The sequence below is a fragment of the Candidozyma haemuli genome (genome assembly GCF_002926055.2).
Source record: "Candidozyma haemuli strain B11899 chromosome Unknown F_2014730914, whole genome shotgun sequence".
In the NCBI taxonomy this organism is placed as follows: domain Eukaryota; kingdom Fungi; phylum Ascomycota; class Pichiomycetes; order Serinales; family Metschnikowiaceae; genus Candidozyma; species Candidozyma haemuli.
Window position 1 is genome coordinate 962,604 of NW_020289912.1, and position 16,750 is coordinate 979,353.

The 16,750-nt window shown below is 45.7% G+C and overlaps 5 protein-coding genes across 5 annotated transcripts; 2 read left to right on the forward strand and 3 right to left on the reverse strand. All coding sequences in view use genetic code 12, as the record gives it.

Moving 5' to 3' along the window:
* Positions 1 to 50: 50 nt before the first annotated feature.
* On the reverse strand, positions 51 to 1,160 carry GLN1 (glutamate--ammonia ligase; the record flags this gene model as incomplete). The annotated part of the gene is made up of 1 exon (XM_025487720.1): positions 51 to 1,160. The coding sequence occupies one exon, from the start codon at positions 1,158 to 1,160 to the stop codon at positions 51 to 53; it is 1,110 nt and encodes a 369-aa protein (XP_025344736.1).
* A 3,132-nt stretch (positions 1,161 to 4,292) lies between these two features.
* On the forward strand, positions 4,293 to 5,648 carry LYP1 (Lyp1p; the record flags this gene model as incomplete). The annotated part of the gene is made up of 1 exon (XM_025487721.1): positions 4,293 to 5,648. The coding sequence occupies one exon, from the start codon at positions 4,293 to 4,295 to the stop codon at positions 5,646 to 5,648; it is 1,356 nt and encodes a 451-aa protein (XP_025344737.1).
* A 784-nt stretch (positions 5,649 to 6,432) lies between these two features.
* CYR1 (adenylate cyclase) lies at positions 6,433 to 15,064 on the forward strand (the record flags this gene model as incomplete). The annotated part of the gene is made up of 4 exons (XM_025487722.1): positions 6,433 to 12,324; positions 12,509 to 12,904; positions 13,039 to 15,002; positions 15,052 to 15,064. 4 exons carry the CDS (start codon positions 6,433 to 6,435, stop codon positions 15,062 to 15,064), a joined length of 8,265 nt encoding a protein of 2,754 aa, XP_025344738.1.
* A 56-nt stretch (positions 15,065 to 15,120) lies between these two features.
* CXQ85_004093 (protein tyrosine phosphatase-like domain-containing protein) lies at positions 15,121 to 15,813 on the reverse strand (the record flags this gene model as incomplete). Its single annotated transcript, XM_025487723.1, has 1 exon — positions 15,121 to 15,813. One exon carries the CDS (start codon positions 15,811 to 15,813, stop codon positions 15,121 to 15,123), a length of 693 nt encoding a protein of 230 aa, XP_025344739.1.
* A 185-nt stretch (positions 15,814 to 15,998) lies between these two features.
* Positions 15,999 to 16,706, reverse strand: CXQ85_004094 (protein tyrosine phosphatase-like domain-containing protein; the record flags this gene model as incomplete). The annotated part of the gene is made up of 1 exon (XM_025487724.1): positions 15,999 to 16,706. One exon carries the CDS (start codon positions 16,704 to 16,706, stop codon positions 15,999 to 16,001), a length of 708 nt encoding a protein of 235 aa, XP_025344740.1.
* Positions 16,707 to 16,750: the final 44 nt, after the last annotated feature.

The following is a 16,750-nucleotide window of genomic DNA, read 5'->3' on the forward strand; positions in this document are numbered from 1 at the left end:
TTTTTTTGTGGGGAAGGCATACTCTTCCTCATGCAATCTCTAAGCGTTATCTACTCCGACTCTCTAGCGTACTCCTTGTACATGTCAGCGTCAGGGATAGCACCGCAAATGGTCTCCACCATGATACCAGTGACCAAGTATGGGTCAATGTTGGAAGCAGGTCTTCTGTCCTCAAAGTAACCGTAACCTTCCTTGGCAACGGATCTTGGGATTCTCACTGAAGCACCTCTGTTGGCGACACCGGAAGAGAAGGCCTCCATGGAGGCGGTCTCGTGACGACCAGTCAATCTCTGTTCGTTGTCAGAACCATAAAGAACCAAGTGTTCCTTGTGTCTCTTGGCCAACTTGGCGAGGGCATCTTCAATGTACTTCATGCCGCCAGTCTCTCTCATGCTCTTAGTCGAGACGTTGGTATGGCAGCCAGCACCATTCCATTCACCCTTCAATGGCTTAGGGTGGAAAGAAATCTTAACACCAAACTCCTCGGCAACTCTTTGTAAGAGGAAACGGGCCATCCACAACTGGTCGCCCATCTCAATACCAGAGCATGGACCAACCTGGAACTCCCATTGGGAAGGCATAACCTCAGCGTTGATACCAGAAATGTTGATACCAGAGTGCAAACAAGCTCTGTAGTGAGCCTCGACAACGTCTCTAGCGTAAACCTTACCGGTACCAACACCACAGTAGTAAGGACCCTGAGGAGCAGGGAAACCACCCTTTGGCCAAGCGTAGACATTGTCGTACTGGTCAAAAAGGGTGTATTCTTGTTCAAGGCCGAACCAGACCTGCTCGTCAGCGTGGGCAGACATCAACTTGGCACACTCATGTCTGTGGTTGAACTTGTTTGGAGTACCGTCGTTGTTCCAGCACTCACACAAGACAATAATGTTGTCACCCTTTCTGAATGGGTCAGGGTAGAAAGCGACAGGACGAAGGTAAATATCCGAGTCGTGACCTGGGGCTTGGCCAGTAGAAGAACCGTCAAAGTTCCATTCTGGCAAGTCTTCACAAGCAGAAGGTCTTTTACTAAGGGTTTTACACTTTGATCTTGTGTTTCCCTCAGCATCGATCCAGACGTACTCAGCCAAAACCTTACCGTTTTGGTTCAAGTCGAAATACTTAGCTAGGATAGCGGTTTGTTCTGTGATGCCAGACATTTTATGCAAATAAGATGGATGTGTAATATAAATAAAAAAGGTTGATAAAAGAAAAGAAAAAAATTTTTGCCAAACAGCGAAAAAGTCAAGCTATATATAATATAGCAAAGGTTTAGTCAAAATGCTAGGCGGGCATGAATAGCATTCTGATAAAGAAAAAGAAACCAAGCGCGGTGAGCAAAACCGGGTCTGGCTGCAGTCCGGATCCTGATAACACGGGTGTACCAGGCTATGGCACCTCCCGTATCCGGATTTCGCGGCGACGAAAAACGCCTCGCTAATGTATGTGCAATCCCGTTCAGCCGGGTGTTTCTTCCGAATGACATGTTCTGATGTTCTGGCCGCGGCACCTGTCTTAACCGGATTTCTCTTAACCGGATGAACCTCCGGTAGGAAGAGAAGCAGACAAGACAACTTCTTCATACTTTGTTGGTCCCCTAAGGAGACCCCTCCCAACCCATTGGTGAAACTTCCATTTCAAAATTCGCCGTTTGTGACTTTTTGGTTGGAGGGTTGAAGGAGCCTAAGTTAATGACCTGCATACAAGCAGGGGCTATCTACCCTGATATTTTCCAAACCTTCTTATCACCCAATTAGAGCTCCCGAGTAGCCAGTTACTCACAGGACGAAGTCAAACGTGATAAATTGACCCTGGACCAGCGGGTACCCTCCAAGATAAGCGGGCCGAAGATATGGTATGTTTTTTCACAGGCAAGAAGCACAGAGTACAAATTTACGTATTGGCGAATTGTGTTTTTCATAAAATGGCTTTTTTTCAAATGGTCCAACGGAATTGGCTGCGGTTGGTTTGGCTGGTTTTTGTGGAGCGAAGAGGGCGGTTTTTGTGGGTTTTGCGTGGATTTGGTTACTCACAGCGATAAGAAGAGGGAGAGAAGAAAAAAATGGGAAACGTTTGGAGAGGAAGAGGAAATGGAATTGAGGAAAAGAAAGAAGGATTGGCTGCTTTTCAGAAATTAAAATTTCATTACACTTTTAATTACACTTCCTTTTTTGCTTTTTGTTTCTTCTGTTTCTTCCTTTTTGGTTGTTTCCTTTTTTTTTTTTTTTTTTGCGTTTGCGTTTGACAGGGGCTTCGCTTCGTTCTTCTTTTTTTGGCACCAGCTAACTATTATTGTATTTTTCATTCTTCCTTTTGCGGTGCGTTAATTTTTTGACTCACCGCCTGTTATTTCCTATTTCCTGCCCTGACTTTTCGCAGCCATTGGAGGTCAAAAAGAGACAACCTCAAAAGACCTCCAAGTGCTTTCTACCTATAAGCTGTTTATAAGCTGTTTATAAGACAGCTTATAAGGTGTCTTCTTATTAGCTGTCTTCTTGTCTCTTCTCTCTGCTTTGTTTGGCTTGCCTCCTTGGAACACTGGATCTCCAGGTGAGGGATTCTGGTGCTGATGGACTGACTTGTTAGAAAGCCCACTGGGTGCTTGCTCGGATGTCGTAAATATTTGTTTCTTTCGATCCAGCGGGCCAGGTGACGTTGGCTGTTATTTGAGTTGCGTTGCACAAACATGGTTAGAAGAGTTGATGAGGAGCTCCAGGCTCACCACGTCTTCAAGAAGTACCAGGTCAACCCTCCATTACTTTGACCCATTGGAACCCTAGAGCCCTAGAGCCCTACAACCCTACAACCCTACAACCCTGTTGTATTGCCTCCCTCCCTCCTCCTTTCCTTCCTCACCTTGGCCTCCTCTCCTTCCCCAGACTACGTCTTGCGTATCTCCTACACGGACCCTGCGTCATTTGCTTCAAAACTATCACTCCGGGTGACCAACCATAATTCTTATCTTGCCGTTTCTAGGCTCGTAGACGCTTGAACTTGGTGGTCTCGATGGTCGATCGGTTCTCGATGCCCTCTGCGAGCAAGTGAATTAGCCCTTCTCACTTAACCGCCAGGCGCTGCTCGTCATGATATACGATTTTCTAGAAGCCTTTTGGCTCTGGGTGATTCCTTCTACTTGGCGATCACTTGATCGATGCTTTTACGTTGCTTGCATGGAATTTAGGGATAGAGAGCCGTGGCGTTCGTAGCGGGTTGGGTCATTTAAGCTTCTGTTGACGTAGATGCTATTTCATGAGGCACAGTAAGAAAGGCGGAGTGGTACGGTTTTTCCGGGGTAGCTCATGGCGAGGCGGTGACGTAGCATGTCATGACGAAGACGATTGGGCAAATCGAGGCAGTTTCGGTGATATACAACCTTTATTACTTGGAAGTGTTTTTTAGCACAACATGGAACGGGTATCAATTGTTTTGGCATGAAAATAGATTGCCATTGGCCTAGGGATGGTTACTTAGCAGTTACTGACTTGACCTAACAGGCAGTAAACTATGGGGCAGCTGCAGAAGATTCGTAAGTCAGAAATTGAAAAAGCTCTACTGATTCTATGTTGATTTTCACGCTTTAGACTCCATGAATACAATCCCTAATTAAGACCTTCTCTAGCCCCTAAGGCAACTCAAGCGGGCTTGGTTTGCTCTCTGGATGTACAACTCGATCAGAATCACCAACCAGAGCACATTTTGCAGCCAATACAGTCAGCTCCCAACCTAGTCAATACTGCAATTCACCCATTTCTTCCCATTCTCTGCACCTTCAAAATTCAATTTCTTCATGACATCCACTTCTTTCTCTCTGCATTCTACCCATCTTTCACCTACCCTTATCTATGCGCATAAACCATACATATCCAACCAACAAGACACTTTCAATAATCTTCCCAAGAAACCATGAAAACCTATCCATTTTGCAAAACCTCCCTCCTTAACCTCATTCCACCTCCACTACCCAAATCCAAATCCATCCACTTCACTTCCTCCAACACATGTGATTGAGACTCTGTCTGCATAGTTAAGCTCACCGTACTAACATCAACAAGTAACTACTCCCACAAACATCCCACGCCCCAGAAAACCCTCAAATCCGCATGTCGGCTCTGCTAACTCCATGTAGCAGCCGCCACGGCGCTAGAAACAGCCACCATTTGACCCTGGCATCGGTGTCGATGCTAGCCATTGGAGGCACTATTGGCACAGGCCTCTTTTTTTCAGTATCTACGGTTCTTCGAAATGGCCCGTTCCCGACGCTAGTGGCCATGTCGTACCTTCTGTTTCTTGTAATGCTTATTTTGGAGATGACGGCCGAGCTTGCGGTGTTTATGCCTGGGAACGGGCTGATTTGCAAGTTTCAGTTTGAGTTCTTGTCGGTGCCTCTAGGCTTGGCCAATAACTTGATTTACTGGGCCAGCTGGGGGTTCACGCTTGCCTTGGAGTTGTCCATACTTGTGAGTACTTGCCTGTACTGGGATGCTGACTTTGTAGAGACGTACCAGGGTACGCTCATATTCTGTCTCTGGCTCCTTCTTACTGTGTTCAACTTGCTTCCTGTGGACATGTACGGAGAGATTGAGTTCTGGATTGCGTTGGTTAAGGTTTTGGCGATCCTTGGGTGGATCGTCTTTGTGCTGACCCGCTTGGTTTGGACGGGCACGGTCTTACAGACGTATACAGCCGACCTTCCTGCCAGTTTCTTTGGCCATTTCGACTCTGCAACTGCTTATGTAGTCAGGTTCATGAACTCTTTGGTGTTTACTTCGTTTATTTTTCAGTCAGTGGAGTCAATTGCAATCACTACTGGAGATATTGAAAAACCACAAGAAACCATCCCAAAAGTCACCAGACTTATTTTTGTTCGTATTGTGGTCTTCTATTTGGTGTCTGTGGTACTTCTAACACTTTGCATTGCTTTTGATGACAAGAGGCTTATAGGTGGCTCCGGCAGCGCCAAAGATAAGCTTTTGTCATCGCCATTCTTGGTATCACTTATCAACTGCGGGCTCAGCGATAATGGCATTATGCTTTCAACGTTTAACTTTATTATATTCACCGCAATTCTTTCTGCGGCCAACTCCAATATTTATTTTGGCTCCAGATGTCTTCAGGCTGTCTGTGAGACCTACTCTAGCAAGTTTTCTATTGCTAGGACACTTTCCAATTCGAATACTTATGGCGTCCCAGTGGCCAGTGTGCTCGTTACTGCCCTGCTTGGGCTTTTTTCACTCTTGCTCAGATACCAATCTATAGCAACTGTTTTCAACTTTCTTTTAACGTGTTGCGCTTCAGCAGGAATGCTTATGTGGTGCCTCGTGGGCTTTTCGTATAAACGGTTCAGCGACACTTTGACATTCTACAAGGTGGACAGAAGCAGGCTTTTGTACACCTCCAAATGGAACTTACCTAGATGGGCGCCGTTTGTCTCACTTAATATAGTGACGATCTTACTATGCAACGGGCTTAGCTGTTACTGGGAATTTTCGTACCTGGCACTTTTCGGTGCATATTCCACGCCCGTGGCCTTCTTTATCCTTTGGGTGACGTTTGAGCAGTTTGAAGGCAGTGGGCTTCGCCAATTAGAGGACATTAATGTTTATGGAGACTCCTTTAGCTGGCATAAGGACGAAGATCACTTGGACTAGCACAAAGAACAATACGGCTCAGAAAATAGATCCTTTGCGGCTTACAAGGTCCAGTAAGAAGACAATCACCGCTGGTTCTCCAAACCAAAGTGCGCTCCAACTTCAAATAAGGTTTCAGTACAATAGCGTCATTGTAACTAAGGATTCAGGTAGATAAGAATGTTCAATCGGGATCTTGTGCATATCCTATTCAAGCAGTAATATACATAATAAAACACCCCTTTAACAATCCTCTTCGAAAACCTAACGCATCCAATTAATACATTCTATATGGTCTTCCACCTATACCAACCCAGTCCTCTACCTTTCCCAAACCCAAACACTACCACAATAAGCCATCCACATCCCCAGCCATATAACAAAATAGAACATTCTCTATGCCTGTGAATCTTCACAATGACCCTCTGTCATCTCCACATATCCACCACACACACACCTCCACAGAGTGAGCACCACCAGATGCTCCAAATACACCAGCCAAAGCAGCCAAAACTGAAAACCAAAAAGCCATTTTCAATCAATTCATTTGAAAACCCTTTATATTTCTATCTAAAACACCTAGACCTCCTAAACTACCCCCAAACAGCCCTCCCTCTGGCCCAGACCCAACAACCATTGCTTGGTGCACCTCAGTAGTGCAGAGTCGCAACATCAACTCTTTTTCGTCTCACCAGCTATTTAAGGCACCTTCTGACCCCCCATCTTCGATTAGGTCAATTCCAGGCACACCAGTATTGCCAATTCCCGCATTGACGCTGTTTGAGACGTTTTCTGAAGCCTGCAAATGACGTTTCTTAGAAAAGACAAGTCCAAGCTGGACCTTCGGCTGGCGTTTTCCATGAGTTCTGCGGGCGGAACTCAGGGCGGACAAGAACAGAGACAGGAGCTGAGGCAAGAGCCGAACGCTGCCTCTGGATCGGAACAGAGACCGGAGAATGCCAATGTGGCGCCTTCGGGTGGTGCTGAAAAGAAGGAGAAGACTCCCTTCTCGCAGAAACTCTCCATGAACCTGTTTTCGGCTCCGTCGTCTAGGAAACCTTCTGCTACTCCACTTTCCCATCCGGCGTCCCAGAGAGTTCCATCTTCGGCTCAAGACACTCGCCACTCGTTTAAACCCAGCATGCTTGCGGCGTCTACCAGCGTTCCTGAGCCTTCTCCTACAAGCACGACCTTTGGGGCTTCGAATATAGCGTTCACGCCGCTTAGCCAGAAAAATAGAGACGCTAATTCTGTAAAGGAGGGCCTGGGCCTGCTTCTGCCTGTTCTGCTGTCTGGATCGGGTTCTCTGGATCACCATGCGCCGTACCGGTTGGAGATCAGGTCTCATTCGTCCGGTTCAGTGGTGAATGATGACCAACAGAACCAGCAGAACCTGTCGAGGCCGAACTTTTACCGTACAAACACTGCTGACAACTACCTGCCGAGACTGCTGGTGGTTCTGATGCCGCAACTGCCCGAACAGCATGTTCACCAGACAAAAGAGCAAGGAACTGATGAAAACGTGCTCAAGAACAATTATAGGGGCTTCCATGGCACGAAGGCTCCCCAGTCCAATGTTCCCCCATTGAGTCAACCGATCAAGCCTCGTTTTCGGAAAAAGGGATCTAGCTTGCTCAACAAGCTTATTCATTCAAACAGGAAAGATTCGGAACCTTCCGATCAAGAATCATCCTCAAGCGGCCGTAAGGGTACGCTGAACGGACAAAACGTAACTGACCACAAGGGCTCTACCAGCTCTTCCGGCTCCAAGCACAAATTCAGGTTACCATCCATCTCTCTGCATCATCACCATCACCAAGCTTCCGCTCAGAACCAGCCTGATCACGCTACCCGCCATGCATCTATATCCGAAGAGAGCTCACATCCACTGGTTTCGGAACCAACTTCTGGGGATGCTTCTCGGAGGAAATCTGCGAGTAGCGCATCTGGCGTCCCTCTCCAGTCGAGCCCATCGAAAGTGTTTGATCTCGACTTGAACTTTGACGAAATGCAAAGTATCCTTCGAAAGCCAGACAAGGCTCCTATCCGTCCATCCCTTCAACTGGCTGGAAATAGTGCAACCGATGTGACTGATCAAACGGAGGAACCTTCGAAACATGCGGCTGGATGGCAAGCTCCGGACTCTTGGGACGTCACTGGAGAAGCCCCAAACGCTGCTGTTGGTAACAATGTACCAAGTGGTGCTGCTCGCGTGGACCAGTCTTCAGAATCTGACTTGAGTAAAGTCGAAGAGAGACGTGAAACAGCCCGCCATTTGGTTAAAGACTCTCTGGAAGATTCATCTAACAGCCTGTTGTCTTCGGCCGAGGGCGACCAAGTTCGTGGTCCAACAGACGTTCCTAGGAAGCGCAAAACTTCGTCACGCCCTTCGATACCCAAAAGAAGACTTCCTATACTTTTCGGAACTTGGTCCAATGGCCTTCCTGGCGTTGAAGGTAAATTAGCTAAGGGACCAAATCATATTGTTAGAGTATTCAAGGAGGATAATACTTTCACCACTATCTTGTGTCCTTTGGAAACTAATGCTGCTGAGCTCTTGAGAATCGTGCAAAGAAAGTTCTTTTTTGAATCGATTTCAAACTATCATCTTGCGCTCTATGTTGGTCGAAACGTTAAGGTGCTCGAGCCTTTTGAGAAGCCCCTCAAGATTCAGATGGGTTTGTTGAGCCTTAGCGGATACTCTGAAAACGACAACTTCAGAATAATCGGTAGAGAAGATTTGTCTTTCGTGTGTAAGTTGGTTGTTGAGAATAAGGTCTTGCGAAACTTGACTCACGAAGAAGAATCCGTTGTTACCAAGGACTACGTCGATGTTGACATTTCAAGCTTAGATCTCAAGACGATCCCTATCATTTTCCATCAGCATACTTATGAGATAGAAAAGTTGAACGTGTCGGACAATCCAGCCATTTACATTCCATTGGATTTCATTCAATCATGTACCAATTTGTCTGCGATCAACTTTGCTCGAAATGGCTGCTCGAAGTTCCCGGTGAACTTTTTAGAGGCCACTGATTTGACGTCGCTTAATATGGAGGCCAACTTCTTAGACGATATCCCACATAAGTTTGGACATTTGACAAATTTGGTTAACTTGAAGCTTAATTCTAATCAACTTTACAGCTTGCCAAAATCATTTGAAAGACTTACGAACTTAACCCATCTCAACTTGTCTTCCAACTACTTTGAAGATTACCCAGAATGCATTAATGATTTGGTTAACTTGCAAGATCTTGACTTGTCTTACAACGATTTGCACTCCATTCCAGACTCCATCGCCAAGCTTTCGAAGTTAGTCAAGCTTAACCTTTGTACTAACAAGTTGACGGGAAGTGTTCCAGCAAGTTTCAAGAACTTGAGCAATCTTAAAAGATTGGATATTCGTTATAATCAGGTCTCGAATGTGGATGTTCTCGGTGACTTGCCAAATTTGGAAGTGGTCTATGCTTCCAAAAACAAGATTTCAGCCTTCAATGACAAGATGGAGAAGTTGAGATTACTTCACTTTGATAGGAATCCAATCACTAACTTAGAGTTTGAGATTTTGCTTCCGATGTTGACGGTTCTTGATTTGTCCAAGGCCAAACTCACCATGTTACCTTCCGAATTCGTCACTAAAATACCCCATATTGAAAAATTGGTTTTGGATAAGAACCATTTAGTCAACTTACCAGACGAACTCGGTAATTTGCCAAGGTTAACGCATTTGTCCTTGTACGGCAACAACATTCAGACTTTGCCTGCTTCATTAGGCCAGCTTTCTTCCTTGCAATACTTGGACTTGCATTCTAATAACATTCTGAGCTTACCTGCCGAGATTTGGAATTTGAAGAACTCATCTATCTTGAACGTTGCTTCTAACCTTCTTTCCTCCTTCCCACAACCGCTGTTTGCTATTGCAAAAAAGATATCTTCATCAGCTAGCCTACGTGGGGACGAAGTGAGATCTTTAGAGGAAGCTAACGAGTTGAACGCTTCAGCTATAAAAAGTCGCCCTATGTCGCTTGCAGACAGCTTGTTGTCTTTGACCCTTTCTGATAACCGCTTGAGCGATGACTGTTTCGAAGCCATCTCTTTGCTCATACAGTTGAAGTCTTTGAATATTTCTTACAATGACATCTTAGAGATTCCTGAAGGAGGACTTGCAAGCTTACTGAAGTTGACAGAGTTATACCTTTCTGGTAACGGCCTTACGAAGCTTCCTGCTGACGATCTTGAGGACCTTAGCTGTCTTAGATTGCTTTACTTGAACAATAACAAGTTGTCTACTATCCCAGCTGAATTGAGCAAGTTAAAGAACCTTACTTACTTGGATGTGGGATCCAACTTGTTGCGTTACAACATCTCTAACTGGCCGTACGACTGGAACTGGTTCGCCAATACCAAGTTGAGATATCTCAATTTCTCTGGTAACAAGCGTTTTGAGATCAAGCAAAGCTATGTGAAGAATCCGGAAACGGGAGAAGACCTTGATAGTCTCTTGGTGCTCAAGGACTTGAAGGTCCTCGGCTTAATGGATGTGACATTGACAACGCCAGCTGTTCCAGATCCAGGTATTGACGTTCGTCTCAGGACTGCGTCTTCCGAGCTCGATAATGTGGGCTATGGTGTTTCTGATACAATGGGTATCCGTGATCATGTCTCGTTTAGAGACGTTTTCATGCAGAAGTTTAGAGGCAATGAAAATGAGCTTCTCATGTGTTCTTTCGATGGAAAAACTGGTGCTCACCAAGGAAGTGGGCATCTTCTTTCCTTCTTGGCCAAGCAATTCTTCGTTCCTAACTTCACTAACGAATTGAACAAGATCAAGTCTGATAATGAGATCAAGGACGCGATGAGAAGAGCTTTCTTGTCTTTGAACAAGGAGATCAATTCTGTCTTTGCAGCCAAAAAGGGAGATTATTTTGCGCCAAACACGGTGAGCCCAGAGCTTGCTGCTCTTAAAATCCCAGAAGACTCAATCACTGGTTGCTCTATGTGTGCTCTTTACATCAAAGATAAAACAGTCTACTGTGGTAACATTGGTGATATACAACTTGTGTTATCGAAGAGCAACGGTGAGCATGTTCTTCTCACAACCAACCATGATCCTACCAGTAGGGATGAATTCGAAAGAATTAGAGCATGTGGTGGTTACGTCTCGGGAGATGGTGCTCTTGATGGTACCCTTCAAATCTCTCGTGGTGTGGGCTTCTTTGATTACCTTCCACACACTCACTCTGGTCCTAGCATCACGACATACACTCTTTCTGGTAATGATGATGTCCTTGCAATGGGAACTAGGGTTTTGTGGGACTACATTTCATATGATTTGGCGGTGGATATCCTTCGTCAAAGCAAAGAAGATCCTATGATTGCTGCCCAAAAGTTGAGAGATTATGCTGTTTGTTATGGTGCCACGGACAAGATCTCGGTGAATGTCATTTCCATTGGTGACCGTAAGAGCAAGAAAAAGAAGAGTTTGTATAACAACTTGGGCCGTGAAGCTGATCTCGTTGCCAATAGAAGAAGAAGAGATAGAGGGGCTCAGTCTGGTGACACTGCCCTCAGAGCGTTGGATAACGAAATTGAGCCTCCGGTTGGTGATCTTGCATTGGTCTTTACAGACATCAAGAACTCTACACTTTTGTGGGACACTTATCCTGTTGCCATGAGATCTGCTATCAAGTTGCATAATACTATCATGCGTCGTCAATTGAGAATTGTTGGTGGTTATGAGGTGAAGACTGAAGGTGATTCTTTTATGGTGACGTTCCCATCACCCACATCTGCTTTGTTGTGGTGTTTCAATGTTCAATATCAATTGTTGAATGAAGAATGGCCGTCTGAAATCTTGGAGACGAACGAGTGCTGCGAAGTTACCGACAACAAGAACAACGTCATCTTTAGAGGTTTGTCTGTCCGTATGGGTATTCACTGGGGTTCACCTGTATGCGAGCTTGATATGGTCACAAGGAGAATGGACTATTTTGGTCCGATGGTGAATCGTGCTTCTCGTATTGAGTCCAGTGCTGACGGTGGTCAAATTGCTGTCAGTTCAGACTACCTCCATGAAATGGAACAGTTGTACAATATTCATGAGATGATAAAGTCAGGTAACACGAGCTTAGAAGCTGCTTACGAAGGAAACCTTCGTGCTGGAGAGATTATTGAGAAGGAAATTGCATCGTTGGAAGAAATAGGAGTATCGTACTTCCCGCTTGGAGAACGGAAGTTGAAGGGTCTTGAAACGCCAGAGATGATCACATTGGCGTACCCAAAGAGGCTTGAGCTTAGATTTGAAATTTTCAAGAAGAGAGCAGACGAGAATGATATGTTCAAAGGAAGGATTGTTGGCGCTGTTCCTGTGGATGCAGTGTACCAATTACGTACGCTTTCGCTTCGGTTGGAAAATATTTGTGCTGCTGTGAATGTTGGTATGAGAATGGACGAATCTTTCCTGAAGCATTCGTCAGAAGTTATTCTGGAATCCACAGCCAAGAGGTTTAAGGAGATGGAGCTTGTGGCCCTTTTGAACCACCTGGTTACGAGAATCGAGAACAGTATTGCCAATCTCGAGCTTCGTCAGACAATGCTTCTGCTGAGCGGAGGAGATGGCCGGATCGACTTTTTCGGTAGTCCTGATATTTGGACACTTATGGATGAAGTGAAGAGTTTCATTAGAGCTGCTAGTGTTGTGCAACAGGACCCCCACTAAACTTCGGATGCTATTGGTTTTGCAGCCACCGAAGTGCGCTCCGAAAAAGTGTCGTGGTGGTCACGTGCGCAGACATCCACTAGGTTTACAGCACTGGAGCGTCGAGCTTGGCAAAGAAACAAACCCAACACCACCTCGACTTTTAAAAGAAACCCTTCTTTAGTCGGAGCGCGTCAAAGGCCACACTACTAAGGCTCTACTCAAGCTATCCATGTCTCCAACCCTGCCCGAGTCCCAGCGACGGAGGCGCCATTCCTCCTTCTCCTTTCAACCTTCAACCAGTGCTACCACGGTTCCATGGATCCGAGAAACTACGTTAGGTCAAAACTTGGGCAACCGGGCTAAGGCTCTTGCAGATTCAAAAACACTGTCCCTAGGTCCGTCAGACTTGGTCCATTGGGCTCGTCATTATGGAGAAAGGTCGTCCCAATATCTTAAGAACGATTTTTCACCTATCAGTGAAGCTGATCCGCCTCGTGATCAGGACGGATTCGTGGGATTCTTTCACTTCTGCAATGGACTTGACCTAGCGGCCGGAACCAGCTCCATTGAGCAACAGGTACTTGGTAGCGTTGGACTACGGAAAGATGGAGAGTCGTATATATGGGCCCCAAAGAGAGATTAGCTAGTAGACTTGGGCTGGCGCAACATAAAGAAGGAGTAGTGACGTTTTGTGCATACAATTGCTTCCAGAAACTGGAGTTCAGAGCCAGGTATATCATCAGTCCAGCGCCAAAGTCACTGAGTGTAGTAGTGAATTCACAATACACCATCACCTCGAAAGTATCGAAAAAGCTGCATACCTATATTGGTGAACACTGCCAGGATATCACCCAAGCTTTTCTAGAAGAGCTAGCGGTGCTGCTGTTGCTTCGAATGCTCGTGGGAGTTGACGATCCAGCTCATCGCCTACTGGGCACTGTTTCCTACAAAACACAAGTCTCAAACAAGGAACGATACTCAAGGACAATTGAACGTCTTGTGGGCTTCTTACCACGTGGTCATTCAACTGGAACCCGTGCTCATTACGGTGTGGCATCAAATAGTGGTACCGACACTGCAAAGACTGTTCGTTTTAGAAATAGGTTGGTGGATGGTCTATTACGTGTCGTTTTACTCGATACGAGCGGTGCTGCTGCAGATCTTGCCATTGATACGATCAGGTCTAAATTCGGACCCAGGGAATTCACAGCTGTGGAGGTGAAGCTACTTCGGGCTCAGCATGGCACTAATAATAATCAACGGTTTCTTTCCATTGTCAGGGACCATATGGCGCTGGACGCGGACAGCACACAAGCTGCCATTCTAATAGGAGAGCAAGTAAGGTTTCTTATATCCAGAAGTTCAATTGCTGTGGCTAGACAACTTGCTGTACGAGCAGTTTCGATGCTTCCCTTGGATTTCGATTCGTGGTATAACTTATGTGTCTGTTATGTGCTAGAAAAGAAGTATGACGATGCTTTACAAGCAATTAATTCGTTACCAGTGCTTCTTCAGTCTAAGAAATCCTACGACGGTGACTGCGTGGATGGTATTACTGATACTTTCGTTCTGACCTTTATGGACAGACTGTCTCGTGGGCACATTACCATCATGAGCGAAACTTTTGCAGACTATTTCCCTGTTCCTCGGAATGAAGAAGAGTTCGAAGCGGGCTCTGTCCAGTCGGTGTGGCACGGAATGTTTAAGAAAGAGTCTTCGAGGCACCCTATGGTTGGTCCTTTTTATCAGTCTCCTTTGACCACAGCCAGCCCAATGGAAATGTCTGTTGTTGACAGCGGGCTAGTGAAAGTGGCTGGACCATCTTCAGCGAAAAACATGCTAGCAGCTCGTTCTGCCAATTTGCCTTGGTCTTCGATAATCGACTTTGATAGAAAGTCAACTTGGGGACGAGTATACGACTTGCTTACATCTTTGGTGGCAATAATCGGATGGGAGAACTTGGTTGCAATCAAGCAAAAGGTTTTCAGGTCCCCTGTTGGCCGGAATCAGGACAAGGAGTTTGTCGTTTCCAACACTTCCAGTGCCCAGAAAGAAGAATGTGTGCCATGGCTCGAGCAACTCTTTTTGGTGGTTTACGATGATATTCACACCATGATGACTGTCTCCGGAGGATCAGATCCCGATCACCATCGCAGTGCTTTGGCATGGGGTATGATTGGACTTGTCAGTTGGGGATGTAAGTATAACTTGAAGGATAGTATATCTTCGTTGGCCACATGCGCTGCCGGTGTCACTGCTGACGGAGGATTTGATTACTATGCTACTGTGAAGCTTTTGGAAATTTATAACGAATTCGTTTTGAGTGATGTCGAATCCTCAACTATTGATCTGCTTAATTGCGTCTACGATAATCATTCGTACACAAATAAGCTTATTGTGCAAAGTATCTCTCCCAAAATGTACCGAGACTTCGTACATCAACTTATTAATGGATACATGGCGCTTGAAACGATGTTGGTGCATATCATGAAACTTGTGGCGTGGGAATTACGTTGGTACAATTATGTTCCTTCGTACTTGATCGTGAACACTTTGATCAAGCTCTGCCAACAGCAAGACCCAGTGGAGGTTAGAACGAACTTTAGACTTGTGTTTGAGAAGTTTAAGCTTCAGGCTGTGGACAGCAAACTGAATAAATTCTCGTTACTGTCATGGTTCGGAGGGTCCAAGAAGAAATCGAAGCAACCACATGACTTCGTCGAGGGCGATACCGTGATTGACTACATTGATAACCTATTGATGTGGATTGAGCTGCTAAATTAAACAATTGACCTACTCGGTCTTCTTTTCAGTGGCAGCCTTCTTCTGCGCAGCCTGGCCGCCCAACACCTTCTTTCTTTGCTTGATCATGTACGTGTACAAGGTGTACAAGCCTGGTGGGTAAGTGAAAAGGATAGCGGTGAGAAGATAACGGTACCAAGGGCCAACGACTCTCTCGGCCTCGTTAAGACTGAGGTAGATGATGGAAACCTCAGAAGCAACCCCAGTAGGGTACAAGACGAAGAAAAGGGAGTATCTGAGCCATGTGAGGATGTATGGCACGTTCTCGGGGTCTTTCAAGTGGGAAGCATAGTATGAGTATCTCACAATCTCGGTAATAGCCCACGAGACGTTCAAGGACATGTATACCCAGTGGTAGTTTGCTGGCGAGTATGGCAAGGCGAGGAAGATACCCAACACAATCAACAATCTGGAGGCAACCTGAGAAGCCGTGGTGAAAACAGGCGACTTAACCACACCAGTGGCAGAATTGATCACCTCAATGATCGCAAGCGACTGAGTTAAGATAAGGAAGATCCTCAGCTTCTCAAACAACAAGATGGGGCCCATATACCTATAGAGGAATAAGGTGTTGAAAAACACCAAAAACCATAAGGACGAAGAGATCGAGTTGTACGCGATCAACCATCTCTTGGGATGTTTAGATTGCTCTGTGGTGAATTGGCTTTCGTCGAGTGCAGACATTTGGTAATAAGGTGGAGGTGGAAAATTGGCGATGTATTTCACTTTTTGGGTCCGCGAACCGTGGGGCAGCCAAGACCAAGGGCTGCTACAAAGCTAGCTACCCTACTAATTACGACCTAGAACAGAGTCATAGAATAATGCATTGTATATAGCAAAGTGATTTCTGAAATTGAGATTCAATCTGTTTATTCGGTCTTCTTTGCTGGACCCAAGTACCGTCTTCTCTGCTTGAACATGTAACCGTACAACTGGACAAACCCAGGGATATACAAGAACATGCCCAAGGCCAAGAACCAGTAGTAGAAGCCATGAACGTAGTCTAGCGTCAATACCACGACCCATGGCTCGCTAACAACACCCAATGGGTACAAAACGATGAAAGCCAGGTACCTGAGCCATTGAAGCGTATCGGGCACAGAACCTTGCTGTTTGGCGAAATAGAAGCTGTAACGGATGATTTCAGTCACTGACCAAGCCACCGAAAGAGCCACGTACGCTGGAAGACTGTAGTTACCTGCTGATTCAGGCACATACCATGAAATACCCACAGTGATGATAAGTCTAGCGAAGAATTGAAGCAACAACGACGAAAGCGGCGACGGAACAAGCCCTGTAAGCGCATGGGTGATTTCAAACACAGCATTGATCACTTGTACTCGAACAAGGAGTTTGTGTGGATAATCTGTGTATTGGTGAGTATCATAGAACCCACCAGGAAGAACGTCCAAAAACGTAGACCCGAGGATAGCTGCCCAAGCTACAGCAGAAGCAGCATTGTATGCTGAAAGGTACACTTTAGACATGAGGAAAGCAATTGCAATGGCAATTGGCAGGGAAGGAGCAGGTGTAGTAAAGTTGGTGATGTTTTCCACAGTAGTTCTGCGACTATACATGAGCAGCGCATGTGAGAACGCAAAGAGAGAACCAGGGTGGATGG